At 51.0% G+C, this 22,851-nt stretch overlaps 1 protein-coding gene across 2 annotated transcripts; it reads left to right on the top strand.

Moving 5' to 3' along the window:
* The first annotated feature begins 14,401 nt into the window (after positions 1-14,401).
* ACTR1B (actin related protein 1B) lies at positions 14,402-22,851 on the top strand. 2 transcript variants are annotated; one of them, XM_081156104.1, is made up of 11 exons: positions 14,402-14,607; positions 16,376-16,440; positions 17,628-17,703; positions 18,706-18,831; positions 19,188-19,312; positions 19,509-19,725; positions 19,869-19,961; positions 20,053-20,227; positions 21,271-21,332; positions 21,582-21,622; positions 21,801-22,851. In XM_081156104.1, exons 1-11 carry the CDS (start codon positions 14,560-14,562, stop codon positions 21,901-21,903), a joined length of 1,131 nt encoding a protein of 376 aa, XP_081012230.1. In that variant the 5' UTR covers positions 14,402-14,559; the 3' UTR covers positions 21,904-22,851. The 2 variants fall into 2 exon arrangements, with proteins under 2 accessions (XP_081012230.1, XP_081012231.1); XM_081156105.1 differs by lacking the exon at positions 14,402-14,607 and adding an exon at positions 14,641-15,395.

Below are 22,851 nucleotides of genomic sequence, written 5' to 3'. Positions count from 1 at the left end.
TTAAAAAAAAAAAAAGATCCATTAAATAGAAAGCCTAGTGTCCAGGCCTGGCAGGGCTCACGGAGGATGCCCGTGTTGTGAATGGCCCTGGCTGTGCAGAAACAGCGTAGAAATAGCATCTGTTTGAAAGGGTGGTCAAATCCCTGGAGTTAGTGTCATTCATAATTTTAACCGCAGGTCGTAATCTTTGTGGGTGAATTAAAGGCGTGCTGACACCTATTGCGTTAAGACGCCGTGAAAGGCAGCAGACACGGTGGCGCTGTGTAGACGGTTACCTCGTTTAGCCAAGGCCGAGTCGTGGACAGCCCTGTTGAACAGAGAGAGTCTCTTCCTCCGGCCCTCCTCCGAGGGGTGGCCTGCAACAGACGAAAGGCAACATGTGTCGTCTACCAACAGCCGTCGGCCGGCCTGCGATGGCTTCAGTTTTTAGGATGAAAGCAACTTTCTCTCAACTCAAAGTGAGAAGTTAGGAAAGGTTTTGGAGAAGAGTCGAAAGTACATCAAAGTTTTGTGTTTATTTTTTCATCTAACAAATTCCTGGGTGACCCACACGCAGACCGAGGCAGTGGTTTTTACACCCGAGTGTGCGTCAGAATCACAGGGGCCTTGGTGAAACATAGATCGCTGTTGAATGTCAACCGTAATTGAAAATTTTTTTTTTTTTTAATTTTAATTCATACACACATATCCCTGGGCCCCGCCCCAGAGTCTCTGGTTCAGTGGGCCTGGGAAGGCCTGAGTGGGACACTGCTGATGCTGGCCGGGGACCACACTCAGAGGAGCCTCATGAAAACCTGCCAGCCAGTCGTCAAGCCTCTCTGAGCCCCAGACTCCACTAGCATAAACTAGAGACAAGAAGACCTACCTCACAGATGGTGTGATGTTCATGAGAACAATTTATAACACAAAGTACTATAAAAATGTTTCTTGAACTGCAAGGGCAGGACAGGAAAATGAACTGGACTGAAATACTCATTTCCCGGTAGAGGGACTGCAGAATGGCTTGGGGAAAGAGACAAGTGTTGAAAATAAAAAAAATATCTGCATCCTAACTCTGCCAATGGCTGTCTTGGGCTCATGTGCACACGAGCCCGACAAAGAGCCTGAGTGAGTTTAGCATGGAGAAAACTGGGCAGCCAGAGGCTGTTGCTTCCCCCACACAGGAGTGGTCCCAGAGAGGGGCTGGGGAGAAATTCCAACAAGCTCCAGGGAGCAAATGGAACCAAGGGGTAGGAGCTCCAGCAAGATCTGTTTGGACCGGTTACAGTAAGAAAGTAAGGCTGTCATAGTGGGGATGGGGAAGGGTGAGAAGGAGGCCCGTGTCCCGAGGAGACTTCAAGCCAGGCTGGAGCCCCGGGTCCCAGATGGGAGGGCTCTGAGCCGAGGGGCAGCTTCGTGATGAGCTCAGTAAGTCTTCTTTGGCTCAGTTCACAAAGGGGTAAGAATGAAACAATTTGGTCAAGGCTATCTTGGGGGTCGGGGTGGTGATAAAAACCTCATGAGGTCTTAATTATTCCTGGGAAAAGAGATAAATTTGTCCCTTATATAATTTGGCCTGGAAAAGAGAGAAAACTCCCAGCATAGTGTAACTCATAATTACCTGACTTTGAAATACCAGCTGTCAAATCAGAGCCGAGAGGTTAGCACCACAGACAGAAAATCTGGCTAACGTGGGGTTAGTCCGTGGAGGGCTGTGCTGCCTGACCTTTTCACGGACTTATCACTTGAACACAATTTTTTACTTTCCTGGTCTCTGCACCATTAAAGCATAAAACAGAATTCAGGGCCACTGTCCACACTTACCATCGATATGGTCACAAGTTTTCATGCACCTAAGACTGGCAGAGTTTGAAGGATGTTTTCCACGTGATGGGTTTTGATTTTGATCATTTGTTAGATTATTTTTTGTGGGGGGGAAAATAAGCATGATTATCAAGTTTTGCCAAATACAGTTCATTTTCAAACTTCATTTTGACTTTAGGAAACCACTGTGAGAGCAGCAGCCCTTACAAGGCTGAGCACAGAAAGCAAACCCCTGGGGTTCTCATGACGCAGACGCAGTCCGAGTCCCCAGCCACACCCTGGGCCCGGTACGCTTATCCTAAGGAGCCCAGAACCAAGAAATTTTGGCTTTGTACGCAAGGAAAAGCTGAAGTCTTACATCTTCTTAATTTCTCCGTGTGTTTTAATAGTCTTAGGAGACTCTAGCATTGAGCCTTTGATTATATGTGAACAGCACCTTACTGCTCCCTGTGAACTGAAGACTCGAGTCCCTTCAGCAGGCCTGGGCACACCTTTTACAAGACACTCCACTTCTCAGAAGGATAATTTCTTCCCCCCTCTTCATATCTAGCCCTTTTAATCTATTTTGTAACGCTCACTGTTGCTAAAGAAGGGGTACAACGTGTCCTTAACATGGACACATTACACAAACATAACTGGTATTTCCTACAGGCATTCTGAGTTCAAACACTAGCTGCTTGACCTGAGGCAAGTTACTTAACCTCAGTACCCCTATCTGTAAAATGGGGGCATATTCACAATGCTACATACATAGGACCGCTGCAGAAAAGAAGTGATGTAGCTAAAAAACTCCTATGTCTGGTGCACAGTAAGTGCTAGTGTATTTTAATTGTATCATTTTAATAGGTATTGTTGTTACAGAGAAAAGTACCATCCATTCATCACACATTTACATTACTTAGCGAATACTGCTAAGCACCTGCTATACATCAGACCCTACTGCTCAGCCCCGGGACACACGGTCTAGTGAGTGAGATACTGTCAGGATTAGTCTCACTGTCATTCCAGCACGTGCACTAGAAGGCTGATACCCGTCAGTGCAGAGGCGGGAAAAGACAGCCTCGAAACAAACATTTTGTCCTGGTTCCTCCGACAGGAAACCCTCTAAGTGACTCTCCAGGGCTGCTGCCTGGCTGAGTGCAGACAAGCTACTCGGGAAATTCAAAATCCTGTGCAGAGCCTTGGCTCCACTTCAGAGACCCTCGGGGGGGATCGTTTATTGACTATTTAACGTCATCCTCCAAAATGCCTTGTCTGAGCAGGGCAGCTCTGTTTATCGAAATCATTTCTGAAAAGCTGTAATTGCACTAGATATCCCGGACAGGAAACGTTATAGACCCACTGTAGAAATTTTGCTCCAAATCGCATGATACTTGGTTCCCTACTTTTTCTTCTTGCTCCTGTTGTCCTTCCCCTCCCCTCTGACACCGTCCCCGAGCCGTCCCTCGGTATGAGCACAGCTCCATCCTGTTTCTGTGATGAGAAAATCGGTTTCTTCACGAGACCTGCTGCCTCTCCTCGCAGATGCTCACAGGCAGAGCCCCGCCGTTGCGGCAGACACCTCGGCCAGCTCCTGGCTTTGCTATTCGCCAAAATGTGATCGCGGGCAAATACCTCCACCTCTTATCCCTGGATTGCTCACTGATAGAATGGGAATGTGATTACTTAGCTCTTAGAACTCGTGTGAAAATGGAATAAAACAATGCCTATGAAAGCACGTAACACAGGGCCAGTGTGCCAATCGTGCTAAAGGCTGAGTATCTGGAAACTGCTGCTCGCAGTCTTATTTATCACAATACATCCCCCCCATCACCTAGTGATATTGCTTGTTTACTGCTCTCTGGACCCCAGCACAAGTGGAATCATCCATGGCTAGGGAACAAAAAAGACAAAATACAAAGGAAACTAAGATGTAATTAACGTATGACAAGAAGGAAATATCTGCCCTAGACTCTGGGGCATTCCCTCACCAGGCGCTCTCGCCTCCTTCCATGCCCAGCTGTGATGGGAACCTCAGGGGCCAGCCCTTGGAGAGATGCCCTTTCCATCCCGCCACACACCCCGGGCAGCCAGGGGAGGGATACGGGACTTGCAAAGATCCTGCAAAGACTCTTCAGACCCTTGAAGAATCTTGTTCCTCCAGATGGAAAAGAAAGTGGTGCTGGGGCTGCCCTTCCACCCCCTTTACCTCCTGCCTTGAAAGTGGATGTGATGTCTGGAGCCACAAAGGCCATCTTGTGACCAAGAGGCATAAGCACCAGGGGAGGCCCTGATGACCTCAGAGAAACAGACCCTGATCTGGACTCGCTGAGCTCTGCACCAGAAGCACAGAGCCTCCCCCAGGCTGCTTGTGACAGAGGGAAACAAACTACTCTGTTTAAGGCGCTAAACTCGGGTCGTCCCGTGACTGCAGCCAAGGGCATTCTTCACTGGCACAAGGAATGCGACAGCACCTGGATGTCCCTCACTGAGACAATCTTGGCCACTTGGTTTTGATGGCCCATTGTTGTACGGAGGACCCGACCGTAAGTTCCCCAAAATCATAACACCCATGTAGAGTGGGACAGAACAGAAGACTGTGGATTGTTCAGGCACAAAGCTGGTATTGGAGCCCTAGCTCTGCTCAGAAATGTCTAGGAGCTGGGGGTTCAAAGCGGATAGAGACCTGTTGCCTGGTCGGCATCCTTCCGAGATGCATGGCCAAGGCAGACACACAGAGAGGTGACCGGACCCTGTGACACAGCCACACAGAGCACCAAGGCAAAGGCTGGAGCAGACAAGGGAAGAAAAACCAACTGAGCCCAGGCAGCCAACTGAGCCCTGGACAGAGCCAACTTCAGGAGGAGGGGGTAGGTTCTGCTGGGTGAGGCTAAGTCTGGATGTGTTGACATGATATCTACTGAGACCCCCAAGGTCAATCCTGTCTACAATGTTGGGTGCCAGTGAACTGCATTCACCAACGCTGGTGCTCGTAGCGGTCACAGCAGCCTGGTGGGTGTGTATGTGACATGCAAGAATCCTGGGAATGGCCACCGGGGGACACTAACCCACTGAACTGCAAGCGTCACGAGAAGTCCCCCAGGCAGCTGCTGCAGACCCGTGACGTCCCCACCAAGAGGCCACAGGACACTCCCTGTGCCTTAGAGAAGAACCTGGGCCCAGACAGCTCCATGGCCCAACAGGACCCCCCAGGACAGGACAGGACAGACCCCAAGGACACGGCTGTCCTCAGAGGTTTCAAATTCATTTACAAATGTTGTGTATGAAAACCGTACGCACAAAAACTGGGTGGAGGCTGGGGGCGTGAATAACAGATTCTATAAGCCCAGAAAGCTGTTTGTTTATAATACTGTTACTACTTTTTCATGGGTACGTTTTTTGAAATATATTAATCTCTCCTCTTTTAAAGCGTTCCGTTTTTGTCTCTGAAAACAACCATTTCGATTTCTCCTTCCAGGTGTACTTGCTAAGCCACGTTGACTTGATATTTATTCTGAGTACTTTCTCAGGGGCTGTTGGTACATTGGTGGGTGGTCTGCTCACCTGGTGAACAGATGTACATGATATGGACGCAAAGAATTGACCATCACATTCGTTCCTTCCAAATGATGAGTTCTCATCGCCAGCCCCTCCTCGATGAAGGGGTGACCTACAAGGGCCTGCACTGCTGCTCAGAGAGGACCGGGCGAGTTTGTCGGTGGCCCAGCAATGCCGAGGCCGACGCTGGCATGGTCCTGGGGGTAATGGGATCCTCCCAAGCCCCGAAACAGACACCTGCCTTCAGGTGCACACACTTCCCTTCCTCACATGTGGATTCAGGGACATCTGCAAGGAGGAGAGATGTCTTCTCACTCCTTGATGGGAACCCTAAAAGCAGGGACAGTGGGACTGCACGAGCTGGCCACAACCCATTCCTTCATTCGGTCAAGGCCGCCTACCCATCGATCAGCCAGGAGGTCACTGTAGATTTACTTAGGTGTTTAAAAAAAAAAAAAAAAAAAGTCCTGGCCAGTGTTGCTCAGTGGTTAGAGCGTCATCCCAGGCACCGAAAGGTCAGGGGTTAAATTCCCAGTCAAGGGCATGTACCTGGTTGCAGGTTCGATCCCCGGCCCCAGTCAGGGCATGTGCAGGAGGCAACCAATTGATGTGTCTCTCACATCGATGTTTTTCTCTCTCTCTCTCCCCCTCCCTCCCTTCCACTCTCTCTAAAAGTCAATGGAAAAAATATCCTTGGGATTAACAAAAAATAAAAATAAAATATAAATAAATAAAAGAGGACTCCCTGGGCCTAGTTACTTTCAAGTATTTTTTTTTTTTTAATCTTCACCTGAGGATATTTTTTTCCATTGCTTTTCAGAGAGAGAGAGAGAGGGAGGGAGGGAGGGGGAGAGAAACAAGGATATGAGAGAGACACAGCAATTGGTTGCCTCCCGCACTCACCCCAACTGGGACTGGGGATCGAGCCTGCAACCAGGTACATGCCCCCCCTTGACCGGAATCAAACCCAAGACCCTTCAGTCCATGGGTCGACACTCTAACCACTGAGGCAGAACAGCCAGGGCTACTCTTAAGTATTAAATAGGTGGTTTGGAGATCAATGAGGCCCAGCTAAGACTCACCTTTAAAAAGGAGTCAAAGGTTTCACCCCACACCAAGGAACCTGATGGTTGGGGTGGGTCTGGATGCTCATGCTCAGTGAGGGCTGAGGACCTGGGCAGGGGGTCTATCTCAGCCTCAGGGCCTCGCCTTCTCTACCAGGTGCAGAATCTCCAGGCACCTGTCCAGGCAGATGTGACGCAGCTGGTCTCAGGTGGGGTCTGGCACTGCATTCCTAGCACCTCCCAGAGGGTGGCCCTGCTGCTGCTTCGTGGACCCTCTGTGAAAAACAGAATCCTGTCTGCCTGTTGATCTTCTGTGCTTTTGATAATTTCTTGGGACTCTGACACCTAGAGACTTGGGTCTAGCCTCCATGCAAGGCACTTTCCTTCCACCAGAGCAGCAGGAACAGGTGGTCTGGGGGCCGGCCAGGGACAAGCACGAGACGCTCCGATACAGCCTGATAGGACCGCATGAGGAGGGTACTTACCAAAGAGTCTAGCCACATATTTATGCTTATTTGACCTTGGTGCAAATTCAGAATTTTTCAAGCTCTTTTGTTGAGGAGAACCTAAGGGGAGATAAATCTTAGTTGTGAGCAAATCTTTCATTGGCGCTGCATGTCCTCTCTTCATATCGAGCCTCACTTGCCTGGTGTCTGGAGAGCGGAGTCCTGCAGTTGGCTGCTCTGGGGAAAAGAGCCGGACCTGGGTCTGGTCCACGCTTTGAGAGCCTCGTGAGCTTGGGCTGTAAGGTTCTGTGGGTTGGGGCTTCTCATCCGAGACTGGGGAGGAAGGCGCCAACCACAGGAGGAGGGGGCAGATAACACTGGCTGACGTGCCCTCCCCTTCTCACGTCTCATTGTTGTTGTCTATTATGAACTCATGGCTGTGCTCAGTGCTCAGCGTGGGGGCGACACACAGACACACATCTCAGGTTTTGTGAAAAGAAGCGTTCCCCTGTCCAAGGAATGATGCCAACAGGAGGGATTTCGGCTGTTTGCAGATGTGGCGCTCTCTTGGTCTGGAGGAGAGGGAACGATACCACCACATACTCTGCTCTGACACGTCCGGGGGTCTATGTTTTAGAGGGGCTCCGAAGGCCTCAGGCTGTCCCCACTGGACCCCTTTGATGAGCACAAGGAACCCCTGACCTTATCATGGACAAATGGAAGAATGATGGTGCCAATGAAGTGGACTGGTAGGATGTCTCGGCAGATTTCAAGACTTCTGCTCACACTTACGTGGCTCCATCAAGGGGGAATCGATTGGGCTAAAACACTGTAGTGACCTGTGAGATTTTGAGCTATATTTTCAGGCTTTTCTTCATGTGCAGACATTGTGATTCCAGGTCCTGACCACCCCTTTTTTCTGGCTCCAGGATAGTGGGCAAACCACTAAGAAGAAACCGATCCCCCCAGGAAGGGTTGTTAAGGCCACACCACCCACCTACTGTGAGTGCCGGAGAGCAGTCAGGGGTGCCCGTAGGTCTGACCTTTAACTCAAAACCAGCGACAACGCCGATCTTCACCCGGTTTCCTGGCAGACCATGTGCATAGCCACTGAGTAACTGGTGTACGGGGCAGCTTTCAACACTTCAGGGAAAGTGTAATCTGCGTTCATGGGACACGGACATTCCTTCCAGGTACACAGTCTTTTAGGTAAATGACAGAAACAAAAGCTTTTCTTCTGCTGAGATATTAAGGGATCACTGAGAATCATTGCAATGGCAGGAGAAGTAAGGCCGTGCGGTAAAATACTTGTTCACAAAACCCCGTTTGTGTTTAAAGGCCCTGACAAGAGGAGTTGCTGTCTCCCCTTTTCCTGCTGACCCTCTGCATAATGGACTCACTGTCCGTCATGAAACAGGACACGTTTTATGATCTTGGTCTACTGGATTTCTGGAGAGCAACATTGTTCTTCCTCCACCACCAGCATTGTGTCTACTGCTTCTGCTTCCTCCCCAGACCCGACATATTTTACACTGAGAGAATTTCCCAGACTGTGCTCACCAGTTAATTTAGTAAACAGCAAAAGAGCAGGGACATCTGATGCACACTTGGAAATGCTATGTTCATAACAGCATCATTCGTATAATCAAAAGGTGGAAACCACCCAAGCATCCGTCAGCTGATGAACAGATGAAAAAAATGGGGCATATCCGTACAATGAAATATTAGTGAATCATAAAAATCATGAAAATGTGCTAAATGAAAGAAACCAGTCATAAAGACCACCTATTACATGTTTCCACATATTACATGTTTCCACATATGAAATATTCAAACTAGACAAATCTATAGAGCAGACAGTGGTTGTCGGGGGCCTTGGGGAAGGAGAATTGGGGAGTGACAGAGAGTGTGACATTACTTTCTGAGGTGATAAAAATGTTCTAAAATTAGATAGTGGTGGTTCACACTTCTTTGCACTAAAACCTGCTGCATTATACACATAAGAGGGGGAATTTTATTTTAAATGCAAATACCTCAAGCTGTTATTTAAAATATAGTGTGTGTGCGCGCGCGTGTGTGTGTGTGTAAGAAGGGACAGACAGAACAAGATTGGCCTGAATAGCACATGGAGGTTCGTTATACTCATCTTTCTACTATTATGTACGTTTGAAAATTTTTATAATGAAAAGTTAAAATGTGCATGTATGCTACCCTCCTGTGGAACTCTGGATTTTGGGTTCAAAGTTAGGGAAAATGTTGAAGTTACTCCTGTCCCCTGAGCAAGAAATCCTTATGGTAGATTCAGGGACGTGACGAAGGCAGTGGGTGCGAGAAGACCCGTGCTCCCCACTCAGGAACCCGCAGGAGGTGACCACTAACTCCTGCCTGATTTGGGCCCAAGGCGAGTCTCCCACGCCTCTCTCTGCCACAACAACATACTTAGGACAGTACCTTTGATGAGGTGGAAAGGGTGGTGGAGGTCTACACCTTGCCAACAGTCCAAGAAGAGAAGAAAGAAGAGGGTCCCTGCTCCTCTCATCTTTGCCTTGGTCTGTACACCATTAGAGAGAAGCAAATCTCCTGAAATCCTCAGATGAAACAGCCTTGAACTCTAGGATACTGTGGAACCTGAAGGTCTGTGAAGTCACACTGGAAGCAAGGTGGTGGCAGTTCTACAGAGGGAAGGGGGAGGAACCAGTGTCCGTAGACAGGGACAGGAGGGGGATCTCCCTCCATCCTGCGTGCACTGTAGCCAGAAGGCAGTAGGCTGCAAGTGACAGAAACTCTACTAAATCAGCTTAAGTGAATTGGAAGTGGCTAGAGTAGCCAGTAAACTCTTAGGATAAATCGAGATATCACATTAAGTATTGTTATTTATTGCATTACATAAAAGTAATATTATAAACAAAAAAGAAATATTATAAACAAAAGCATGATGTCACTCATGTATCACGATTTCCCTTATTATAAGTATTAAACTACTTCCAATGGAAAAATCTTTATATTTTAGCACCATTAACTGTACTTTTCCCCCCTGCATTTTCATTTTGCATCGGGTCCCACAAATTATATAGCTGGCCCTGCCCTCCAGCCCTCCTTTTCATACACTGTATGCAGCAGGGGCCTGGAACAGATCTTTCGGGACAAAAAGTTGCACAAAAAGTTATATAACGGAGTTATGAATAGCTCAGGTGTCATCCTTTGCTGGGGCTGCTGAAACAAAGAACCAGAAAATGGGGGGCTGAAACAACAGAAATCTATTGTCTTACAGATCTGGAGGCGGGAAGTCCAAGATCAAGGTGTCAGCAGGGTCGGTTCCTTCTGAGATCTCGCTCCTTGGCTTGTAGGTGGCCACCTTCTCCCTGTGTCTTCACATTGTCTTCCTTCCATAGGCATCTGTGCCCAAAGTTCCTTTGCTTAGAAGGACACAGTCATAGTGGGTTAAGGCCCGTCCTAATGACCTCATTTAACCCTAATTACCTCTGTAAAGACATGCCGAATAAAGCCCCGCTCTGAGCTACCGAGGGTTAGGACTTCAGCATGTAGATTTAGGGGTGGGAGGTGGGACACAGTTCAACTCATAACATTAGGCAATGGCAGCAGCGTCTTATTTCTCTAAAATATCTTCAAAACATTAAAAACAGACAAAAAAAAGAATATATAAAACCACCCAAGACTCACACCCTCAGCATAACCAGGAGGTGGCATCGGGGCATAGTATTCCATCATCTCTGTCTTTCTTTCGGGGTCTGCCTCTCAGGGAAGTCCCCAAAGACCCCCTCCTCTGGGTTCCTCCGTATGTGCTAAGAACTTACCTACATTGGTGCATTTTGTCTTGTCAATAAAAGGTGGGCGCCACCAACCCAATGCCAACAGGCAACCCCAGTCCGGGATGCCTGGGAAATGGAGTCAGAGCAGCCGCCACTGGAAAACAAAAGTGCTCTTGCTCCCTGGAGGCAAAGCAGAGGCCCACTTATATAAAGTGCCTGCCCTGATCCCTGATTGGTCCATTTTTATGCAAATTAAGGATCCAAATTTGCCCAGTTTGATTAGCCCAAACTGCAAAGTCCTGATTGGTCAGAATCACATGTCCTGATTGGTCGGTATGGAGCAGCTCTGACTGGTTGTAAAGATGCAAATGAGGCCCCGGCTGGTGTGGCAAAGTGGTTAGAGCCTCAACCTCAGGACCAAAGGATCACGGGTTCGATTCTTGGTCAAGGGCACATACCTGGGTAGCAGGTTCGATCCCCACCCCAGTCAGGGTGCGTGTGGGAGGCAACCAATTGATGTGTCTCTCTCACATCGATGTTTCTCTCCCTCTCTCTCTCTCTCTCTCTCCCTCCCTCCCCCTCCCTTCTAAAAATCAATGGAAAAAATAACCTCAAGTGAGGATTAACCAAATATATATATATATATATATATATATATATATATATATATATATACATATATATGCAAATGAGGATATAACTGGGCAGATCCAACTGGACAGGGCTCGTCTCAACCCATCTTCGGTCAAAATACCACCCCAGAAAGTCCTTTATAAGGGTGGACTTAACCAAAAGGAACACACGCAGGAGTCTTAGCAGCCCCCTCTGTGGTGTTTCCCTGAAATGCAGCATCAGTGAAAGGCCCCCTGTAACCAAGGGCTGCTAGACTCTGCTTATGAATTTGGGCCCAGTTAACCACGAGGAGTCCCTTTTGACATGTATAATCCTTCTCAGGGTCAGTGACCTTTATTAGCAAAGTGGGTGTAAGTAACAGTGACTGAGACTGAGAAGATCAACGGAATCGAAGTGCTGGGGTGATGTTCAGGCGAGAAAGGAGGTGCTGTTTGGAAGATGCCGGGACGATGGCTCCAAGGAGCAGGAGCGAGTGGCTGGTCCTCTGTGTCTGCGGGATTCCCTCTCACACTATCATTCTTTTACCCACCTTCCTCTCTTCCTCTCTCGCTTTGTTTCTTTCTCCCTCCAAAGTAAGGCTTCTGAGCTCCTCCTCTTTCTAGTTGTCTCTGAGGATAACTGGGGAGCCTGCCCTCCTGCCTCTGTAGATGGGTTTGCTCTATAGCCTTCAAAAGCATACTTTGGGGGCCCTTTTGCAGGGCCGCTCCTGCCCCCAACACTGTTACCCCTGTTGTCTAGTGTCCATGGAATTTCTTCAGAGCCAGGACCCTAGCCTTCTTTCATAAAGGCTCTTTTATAAATGTTTGTTATGCAGACACCTGTTCACATCAGTATTTTATTTCATTTTTAAAGTAATATATCATAAAGCACACATACAGACCAATGGAATAAAATAGAGAGCCCAGAAATAAGCCCTCACATATATGATCAAATGATCTTTGACACGGGTGCCAAAACCATTTAATGGGGAAAAGACAGTCTTTTTCAACAAATGGTGCTGGGAAAACTGGATATTCACATACAAAAGAAAGAAGTTGGTCCCTTATCTAACACCAAATATAAATATTAAATGAGTTAAGGACCTAAATCTAAGAGCTAAAACTATAAAACTCTTAGAAGAGCACATCGGGTAAAAAGCTTCTGGACATTGGATTTGGTGCCTCAGATATGACACCAAAGGCAGAGGCATCAAAAGAAAATACAGACAAGTTAGACCACAAAAAATTTAAAATGTTGTGCATCAAAAACACTATGAGAGTAAAAAGGCAACCCACAGAATGGGAAAAATATTTGCAAATCATATATCTGATAAGGGATTAATATCCAGAATATATAGAGAACTTCTAAAAAACAACAGAAGGAAAAAAAGAACAATTCAAAAATAGGCAAATGACTTGAACAGACATATCTCCAAAGAAGACATACAAATGGACACTAAGCACATGAAAAGATGCTCAACGTCATGAGTCATTAGAGAAATGCAAATCAAAACTATGATGAGATACCAGATACCACCTCATACTCATTAGGATGGCTACTATATATTAAAAAAAAATAACAAGTATTGGGGGAGATGTGGAAAAACTGGAACCCTTGTGCACTGTTAGTGGTGCTGCTTCCATGGAAAACAGTAGAGAGGTTCAAGGTTCTTAGTCAATTCATAGAAACAGAAAGTAGAATGGTGGTTGCCAGGGACTGTGGGAAATGGGGAGTTAGTGTTGAATGGATATAGAGTTTCAGTTTCAAAAGATGAAAGAGCTCTGGCGATGGATGGTGGTGATAACACAGTATTACGAATGCTTTTAATACCACTGTACAGTTTTTAACTGTACACTTAAAATGGTTAAGATGATCAATTATATGCTACATGTATTTTAGTAAGATAAAAATGAGAAACAAAAGCAACATATACATAAACAAGTTAAAAACAATTCAATACAAAAGTTTATATTGTAAAAAGAATTCTCCCCTCATTTACACACACCTACCAATGGTCCCTTTCTCATATGAAAGAGTCTTGAAGGTGCCTCATCTACTCTTCAGAGCCATTCACACAAACAGCATTCTGGACACTGTGTCTGGCTTTCTTTGCTTTGATTTAACCATATGTCCTGATGTGTTTCGTATCAGATTATGTAGAATTCCCGTACTAACTTAAACAGCTGCACACTGACCCATTTTATGGATGCACAGATGCCGGATACAAAGGAATACATACCTATGATTCCATTTGCACTAGGTTCTGAAATAGGCAAAACTAACCTGTGGTGCTAAACTCAGGAGGATGGTCACCTGGGAGGAGAAACAGGGCAGTGACTACTGGTGAGCTACGGAAGTGCCGGTCATGCTGCTCTTAAAACTCAGTGATGGTTACTTGTGTGTCCACATTGTGACAATCTGCTGAATGTATACTTATGATTTCAGAACTTTTCTGTATCACAGTCTCCAATTTTACCAAATTTAAATTTGATGTCACAGTCTAATGGGAAAGGTGCATATAGAGGCAAATCACTATGGCTCAGTTTGGTAAGTGAATTAAGGACTGTTAGTTACAGCCTTTGATTCCAGGGCGGCTGCAGGCCACCCACGTGCTAATCCCAGTTGTTACTAGCTCCATATGCTTGGGCAGGCTCCTCTGTGTCCACATCTGTAAAATGGGAATAATAAGACAATTATCTGGTAGAGTTATTGCCCCATTTAATATAATCTATACAAAGTGGGTAGGAGTGCTCCGCAAGCACCAGAGTAGGTGCTGGATAAACGCCAGCTACCAAGTTACCACTAAATTGTAATTGTTGCAAGGGAAAGGATCCTCCTCAGTGCTCCATAAATGCTTTGGGCGAAAGAGCCAGCGCCAGCCTCCTGGGGGACTGCGCGATCACGAAGGAGCGTCATCGGAGATGCTGGGGGCCCGAAAGGCATCTTCCTCGCCAGGTGACCTCGCGGATTCCTGACTTCACCCGCGTCCCCTTTAAGAGAGAGGCCATGACGTCATCTACACACAGCGCAACCTACCTTGGAAGCCCCCGGCAGTTCTTCCGGGCGACCGCAATTGGCTGGCCAGGGCGCGGCGACACCGCCCCTTTGTCCGCCGCTGGCCCGGGGCGCTGGCCGTCACTCCGCCCAGGTGGGAGCCGTGATTGGCCGCGGGGCGCGCTCTGGAGCAGCTCGCGTAGGCTGCGCGCTCCGAGTGGGAGGGGCGCGGCGCCGCATCTGGAGCTACCGCGGTCTGGTCCTCCCGCCCGCCCGCCCGCCCCCGGTCCCGCCTGCCGCCTGCCTGCTGGGCTGGGCCGGCGCGGCCCGGCCATGGAGTCCTACGACATCATCGCCAACCAGCCCGTGGTCATCGACAACGTGAGGCCCGGCAGCCGGGGGCGGGGGGTGGGGGAGAAGGCGGGCGCCCCGCCCCCGGATCGCACGCGGAGGCGCCGGGAGGGACCCCGCCCGTCTGGGCTCGTCCTCCGCGCGTCGCCCGCTCGGGGTCCGCGCGCCCGCTTGGCGCTGTTGCCTGGGCCTGGGGCCAGCCCCACGCCGGCGCCGCGGAGCCCCTGCCCGAGCCCTGCCCCAGCCGGCCCGTGACGAGCATCTCGGGAGGGCAGGAGTGACAGCGGGCGGCCCTGCCCGGGACGAGCGGGGTCACTGGGCAGGTTTCGACCCCAGCCCCTTGACCCCTTTCTCTCGGGCGGTGGCTCTGTCCGCCCCCCATGGTGGAGGAAGGGCGGCGTTGGCCCTTTTGCGCGCTGCGGGCCTCATCTCTTGGAGAGGGTCGGCCTGGGGACCTTTACAGCCGCGCTTCCCAAGGGGGCTGCACCCCAGGCGGGACCTTCAGAGGGAACAGGCCCTACTGCCCTCCTTTCCCTGGACGGGGAAAAATGCAGTTTCAGCTCTGCCAGCCGCAAGTCCACCGCCACCTGGTGGGCTGCTTGCCACTCTGACCCTCCCGTGAAGTGCTCATAGTGTGGAGCGGAACTGCCGCCGCCGGCCGGGCGCGGAGAGGGCTCAGGACCCATAAACACGTGGGGATAATTGTGTGGAAGCCTCAGAGGAAAGATGCCTGGCTTCCTTGTGGCCTTGCCCTACGGCACTGGGGCTCAGCGTGCTGCCCGCTGCCCTCCGAGGATTTCTGGCTTCAGAAATTTCGGGTCCGTAGGAAGAAAATGAATGGTTCTGTGGTGTGCGAGCCTTGGAGTTTTTGGATAATGACTCCCTTCCTTCTCTGGGATCTGTCTCCCTCCCACAGGATCCCCGTGCGGTCCCGGAGTGGCTCTTTTTTTGGAGTTCCCCTGTGGGCTCCCTGAGCCACAGCAAGGGATGCTCTCCAGCAGGACAGGAAGGACCGGGCCACTTCCCTTCTTGGCAAGCAAATAATTCACTTAGGCTAATCCACACGCTTCTGAATTCAGAGGGCCACCTGCATGGTCCCTCTGGGCTTCTAGCTGCTCTGTAACTTGGGGATGTTTATTCCTGCATTGCACACCCAAAGTGTTGGGATGAAGGTCTATGTGAAGAGGGGTTGGGGAGGGGTTCTAGATGCCAGGTCCAGGCTGGAGCAGTGAGAGCAAGAGTTCTTTGCAGTCTCTAGGAAAACCACTGGAGAGGTGCCAGTTTCCCAGGCACCCAGCGGTCTTCCCGGTGGTCTGTTGTTCTGGGGGCAAGGGAGCCAGGGGCTGTTGAAAAAAACTACACTTAGGGGTTGCTTCTAGCTGGCTTTTGGGAGTAGCTTAGCCCTGGATCCTTCTTGCTGGGAGCTGACCCTGAGCTTGCAGAGGTGGATGGACTTGATGATGATGGACTCTCAGTCTCTTGTTGGCATTCTGGGCTGGATAATTCTTGGTTGTGAGGGGCTGGCTTGTGTACCATAGGGTGTTTAGCAGTGTTCCCGGCCTCTACCCACTAGATGGGTAGCATCCTCATAGACATTGTCAAATTTGGGGGGGAAAGGGTGTAGAATTGCCCCCCCCACCCCCACACAGTTTTGAGCCACCAGTGCACTTGTAAATGACCTTGCCCTCTGGGCAGGATCTTGGCTTCCTCTAGCTGCCATGAACAGGCAACCCACGCTTTCCACTATAGGGCACTGCCTTAATTTGGAGGTGAATGTAAACATTGTTTTTCCTTGCAGGGTTCTGGGGTGATCAAGGCTGGCTTTGCAGGAGATCAGATTCCCAAATACTGTTTCCCAAACTAGTAAGTGTTGTTCAGGCAGCAGCCCTAACCTTTTTGTTTGCTTCCTAGAACAGGAGTCCTGTGTCTTTGAGGCCAACCTTGCCGCCTCCCCCCACCCCCACTCCTACCCCCACCCCCACCCCCAGCAGCCATAGGGAAGACACCAGATTTGTGAGGCTGACACTGTTGAGGGCTCTGGAAGGAGCAGACAGCTGCTCTGGGCTTCCCCCTCCTCTTTGGAGTCTGATTTGGGTCCCTCACTGAGCCTGGGAGGAGAAGCTGCCAGCATTCCTCTGGGGACAGGGCGTGGTAGCAGCAGCAACAATAAAAGGGAGAAGTTTCCCAGAGAAAGACCTGAACTCAGAGGAGGAAGATGGGGAATTAGTGCGCAGCTACCTCTTTCTCCCAGGAGAGGTTTTCTTTGGGGCTTATTTTCAGACTCTAGAAAATACTCTCAGTCCAGAGGGTCTTTCCCTGAATGGTTCCAGTGGTGGCCGGGGTCAGAGGAGGTGAAACCTAGAAAAACCCTGGGGTACACCTTTGGCTACTCCAGCCCATTGGAAAGTTTTCCCTCAGTGTCAGCTCAAATCCTGCAGGCTTTAGAGTGATTAGCCTAAGCCTGGGAGTGGGGCTGGGGTTCTTGGAGCCCCTGAAGTGGCTGACTTTGCCAAGACCCCAAGCCTGGTCTGGAGATGGGCCAGCATGGAACACCCAGTAGGGCTCCAGCTTTCCTTTCTGAACCCCACTTGGGTTTAATTAAGTTTCCTGTTGTGCAGAGAACTTGGGTCAAAGTGTGGAATCTCTGTTTTGGAAGCCCTGGCTGTGGGAAGGAGCAGGATCAGTTGAGTGGGTGGGGGGTACAGGGAGCCAATACCCAGCTTCCTGGGCCATCCTCCCTGGGTTTGCAGACAGTGGCGGCAACCTTGCTCTCTTGAGATCGAGAGCCTGGGCTGAGTCACTGGCTGCAGAAGCTGACCCTCTGCCAGGACTGGGCCATGGGGGGCTGATGGTCCAGAGCTCTACCGTCTATGAGAGGGACACCTTTTCTTCCGACCCTGAGCTTTCTGTCCTGCTAAGACCTACTGTGTAGTCCCGTATCCCAGATCCCTTTGCTCCATGGCCACCTCCTGATGCTTGACCACTGTAATTGGACTTGGATTTCCAGCCATGTCCCCTACCTACCTCACTGACTTTACATGTCCTTGCAGTGTCGGGCGCCCTAAGCACATGCGAGTGATGGCTGGAGCCCTGGAAGGGGACCTCTTCATTGGACCAAAAGCAGAGGTAACCTGCATTTTCCTGGGTTTGGGGTCTTCAGGAGCATTGGCTGGGGGGGCAGAGCTGTCCTGCAGAGGCCCCTGGGACTCTGCTCTCTGGGCCAGTTGCCAGGTGCCCTCCTGGGCTCTCCAGGCTTTAAGCTCTGAAGAACTCTGCCCTGTAATGAGACAGAGGTTCCTGGGGGCAGGGCACGGTTAGACCACTTCATGCCCTGTCTTTTGGAAGCTGCAGAGGAAAGAACTGATTAAAAAGTGAGTTAAAAGTCTGAATTACCCAGACTTGATCATGAGAGCTGTGGAACCACCTCTTGTACCCCAGCTGGGGTGACTTGCCAGGGGTCACTCAGCCGGAGAGGCCCTCAGGAAGAGCCATGTTGGGTGGGAGAATTATAAACAAGTGCAGGTTAAGCACCTGGAGAACACAGTTTGGGGTGCCAGGGTCTGAGGCCTGAGCTGGGGGCACAGATAGGAGCTCTCAGGAGATGAGTCAGTAGCGTAAGAGAGGCAAAGTGGTGCTTGGCAGGAAGGGACATGCTATGGGGGACATCGAAGGGCAAGTCCATGCAGGAGATGTGAGCACTGGCTGGGGAGCTAGGAGGAGTGGGGGTGGGAGGTGACAGGTGACCACAAGAGGGGACTGTACAGGCGCTGATGGGAGCAGTAACCATGAATGAAGGAGATGGAAGCTGGGCAGGGAGGGATATGCTGGCATTGAGTATAGAAAAGCCTGCTAGGGGAGGAAGAGGAGGGACTGGAGAGTGGGAGGAAGCACGGCACCACCCTCCCTTGTGCCTGGCCAGCTAAGGCTGGCTAGGCTCTGAGAGCCTGAGAGGCTGCCAGACAATTGAGCCTACACTGAGTTAAGGACCCACCTCAGTGCATGGGGACACCCTGTAAGCAGCGGTGGTTCTAGTCAGGGCAGGTGAAGGGGCAGCTTCCAGGAAGGCAGAAAGCAAAGGTTGGGTGAGGGGCCTAGAGCCACACTGGCCTTTCTACCCCTCCTGTGCAGGAGCACCGGGGGCTTCTGACTCTGCGCTACCCCATGGAGCATGGCGTGGTGCGGGACTGGAATGACATGGAGCGCATCTGGCAGTACGTCTACTCCAAGGACCAGCTGCAGACCTTCTCGGAGGAGGTGTGGCAGCCGGGCCTCCCACAGGCTCCACATCCCCTCGCTGTGCCCCTCCTGCTGTGCTCCCCGTTGGTCAGGCTCCCACATTTCGTGCATTTTGATGGGGCCTGCTGCCTCTTCACTGGGGGGTGGGGTGGGGCACAGCAGTCAGTGGCAGCCAAGCAGAACTTCCAGAGAGAGCTGGCTCTTTGGAAGAATAACTGCCAGCAGGTGACAGGATTGTGCCCTCAAGAAGGACATCGGGCTGCAACTACACATTCTCACAGCGGGTGTGGGGTGGGGGGGGGCTCTCTGGAAAGATCCTTTTGGGGCCTAGCATGCTGTCTATGCACATGCCCACACTCTGCCGTCCCTCGTAGCATCCTGTTCTTCTAACGGAAGCCCCGCTCAACCCCAGTAAGAACCGGGAGAAGGCTGCAGAGGTGTTCTTTGAGACCTTCAACGTGCCGGCCCTATTTATCTCCATGCAGGCCGTACTCAGCCTGTGAGTGGTCCCGAGTCCCAATCCTCCCTGGGGCTGTCCTCCTGCTCAAGGTGACCAGATGTCTGACCTCCCTGTAGAAACAGCCCCCTGATGATTATCCCTTTGGGCAGTTCCTCGTGCAGTTGTCTCAGGGTCCCTTCCAGGGGTGGGAGGTCCCCATTCCTTACTGGCTGAGGGGATGCTGACCTGCTGACAGGTATGCAACAGGACGAACAACAGGAGTGGTGTTAGACTCGGGGGACGGGGTCACCCATGCTGTCCCTATCTACGAGGGCTTTGCCATGCCGCATTCAATCATGCGGGTGGACATTGCCGGCCGCGACGTCTCCCGCTATCTCCGGCTGCTGTTACGCAAGGAAGGCTTTGACTTTCACACCTCAGCTGAGTTTGAGGTTGTTCGGACCATCAAAGAGGTGACCAGAGGGCAGGAGGGTGTGGAGATGACCTGGAGGGGGGTGGCAGGGGAGGAGGGCTGGACCAAGGCTTGAAGTTGAGCCCTGGGTGTGGGTGTCCTAGTCCCACCTTCTAAGGGTGTGTCCCTGCTCCTCCCTCACAGAGAGCCTGCTACCTATCCATCAACCCGCAGAAGGATGAGGCTCTGGAGACAGAGAAGGTGCAGTACACCTTGCCAGACGGGAGCATGCTTGATGTAAGTTGCCAGGCCTGGCCCTGGGTGGCAGTGGTGCTGCTGGGACCTGGAAGAGGAAGATGCCTGTCTGCCTCAATCATATCTTCCAAAGGTGGGGCCAGCACGATTCCGCGCCCCCGAGTTGCTGTTCCAGCCAGACCTGGTAGGGGATGAGAGCGAGGGACTCCACGAGGTGCTGGCTTTTGCCATCCACAAGTCTGACCTGGACCTCCGCCGGACGCTGTTCGCCAACATCGTGCTTTCAGGCGGCTCCACACTGTTTAAAGGTGCCCTGGTTTGGGAGGTGGTTTTGGGACTCTGGGGGCCAAGGGCAGCTGGACCTTTACCTGTGTCCCACTCCTTGCAGTCTGGGACATGGCCTGTTTTCTACTGGCTTTTTGGTGCTCAGTGGTCAATTTTTTTTAAAAGAGTAAGATTTTAAATTACATTTTACTCACTTCATAAATAGGTGATAAGTGTATATGAGATCTAAAATGTGTTAGATGAAGTGCCCTATCCCTATGGTGCTGGTCACTCCTTCCCTGCACACAGGATTTGCTGGTTTCTTAGGCACCTGTTAGCTACCTCCCTGCACATATAAACAAATGTGCATCAACCCCACATACACACAGACTGCAGGTTCTGCACGTCCCGACCATGTATGGCTCACTTAGCATCTTATCTGGAAGGTCTTTTCCTACCCATGTAAGTTCTTTCATATGGCTGTGCGGTGTTTCAGTGACCGATGTGCCACATAGCCATTGTCCCACTGATGGCCTTTGAGAGTTGCAATCACTTCTAATCAGAGCTGTTCAGTGGGTGCTCTCCTTCAGTCACTTCATGTGGTGAGAATATGCCGAAATAGTAAATCCTAGAGTAGAACAGCCAGGTCAGGGCGGGTGTGCCCTTGCTATTGGGTGGGTGCTGCCCAAGTTTCCCTTCTGGGAGCTTGTGCTCACCACCTGCCCGACACTGTGTGTGATCTCTGTCCATCTGATGGGCAGAATGGTAAATGTTTTCTCCTGATTTGTCATTTGCCTTTGACTTTGCTTCTGGTGGGTTTGGGCTGCTGGAACATTGGTGAGGAGAAATGTGGGGGGACAGCAGAGCCAGGTGACTTGGGGTTCCATCTCATGTCACCTCTGGGAGCTGGACCACCTACAGGCCTGGTGTTGGGTCTTTGCTGCCCTTCAAGTGGCTCATACCTACCCTTAATCCTGGAAAGAACTGCTGAAGGGAGGGCTGCAACTGGGGGGCACCAGGTTGGATCCAGGGAGCTAGCGGTGAGGGCCGGGTGTGGGCCCCAGGCTAGCTGGCCTCATGTTCACAGGCTTTGGCGACCGCTTACTAAGTGAAGTGAAGAAACTCGCCCCGAAGGACGTCAAAATCAAGGTGCGGTTGTGGAGTGCCCATGGGGCGTGGGGGTGCTGGGTAGCCCTGACCTGGGAGGAGGCACATGCCGCCTCCAGAGGCCCTCTCCTCTCTAGCCCAGCCCAGCCTCTCCTCCCATTTGCCTGTTCCCCCTGCTTCTGGCTCGTGCCCTAGCTGTCTGGCCCCAGGCCCTGTGGAAATCACCCCCAAGGCTGGGACAGGGGCTGCTGTGTGGGGACAGGCAGTTACATTGTGGCTTGCTCCCTCTAGATCTCGGCCCCTCAGGAACGGCTGTACTCCACGTGGATCGGGTGAGGCAGGGCTCACAGGGAGGGCTCTGGGAGGAAACCATTTTGCCCTGGACACTTCTCCCAGGGTTAGCCCAGGCCAGGTGGAGGTGGGTGGATTTCCCTCCCAGGTGAAGTAAATAGCTCTGAGTGCCCAGAGAGGGTGGCTACCCACAAGAACACCACCCCTCCCTTCTCACAGTGGCTCCATCCTGGCCTCGCTGGACACTTTTAAGAAGATGTGGGTCTCCAAGAAAGAGTACGAAGAGGATGGTACTCGTGCTATTCATCGTAAAACCTTCTAGTGCCCAAGGAGGGGGCAGCGTGTTGGGAGAATGGGAGGAAAGGGAAGCCAAAGTCCTTGACCCTTTCTGGTCTGGGCTCGCGTACCAGGTGTAGGGTCCCCTGCATGTCCTGAACCCCGGACAGGTGGTGCAACAGCGCTTCCCTGCAGCCCTCCCCTCCACACTCAAACGCACGCACACACATGGTATGTTTAGCTGCATGGGTGGGAGTCTTGAGCTGGAATGTAGGAATTGAGGTGGTTCTGGGTGTCCCCCTTGGCAGGGCCAATTAAGCCTATGGTTTCTAGCTCTAACCTGCAGGGCTGCCACCCCGAGCTCTAAGGCCAGACACCCAAATGCCCCCCATTTCCTCTGATAGGGTCCCTCCCAGGGCCAGAGTACCTATATAGCCTTGGGGAGTGGGGTAGAAGAGGGGCAGCCAGCAGCGCCCCACTGGTGTATCATTGCTTCTCATGCCACCTCCCCTTCCTGACCTGACTGTAGTGCAGAAGGCTGGTCACTCCTAGGCATCCCTGACTTTCTACACTCTCTCCCCCCACCTCCCTGAGTGGATGCCTTGGTGCAGGCTGAGTACTGAGCATTCTGCCCTTCCCAGTGAGGAGTTCTGGCCCAAGGTGGACCCTGTGGAGCTAGGGCAGAGTATGCAGGAGGTTCGGGCAGCCACAGTCTGTTGCGCTCTCCTCTTCAAAGCACTTCATTGACTTGCTGCTCCTTCTTTACCCCAGTACCCTGGACAGAGAAGGGTTAATGGTCTTCACTAGTTGAGGGGAAGCCACTTAATCAGGAGTCAGACCCAGAGGGGTGAGGGGGCACAGTTCCTCTCCCATGAAGGAGGTCTTTATCCTGGGCCAGGAACCCCTCTCCCCCTCCCAGATATGTATAATAATTTAACACAGTTGCCTGAAAAATACTTTTTTGTAAATCATTATAGTAATAATTATGGACAAA

Source organism: Miniopterus schreibersii (assembly GCF_964146895.1).
Source record: "Miniopterus schreibersii genome assembly, chromosome: 13".
Taxonomy (NCBI): domain Eukaryota; kingdom Metazoa; phylum Chordata; class Mammalia; order Chiroptera; family Miniopteridae; genus Miniopterus; species Miniopterus schreibersii.
The sequence above is the reverse complement of the archived record's forward strand: the minus strand, read 5'-3'. Positions and strand labels throughout refer to the sequence as shown.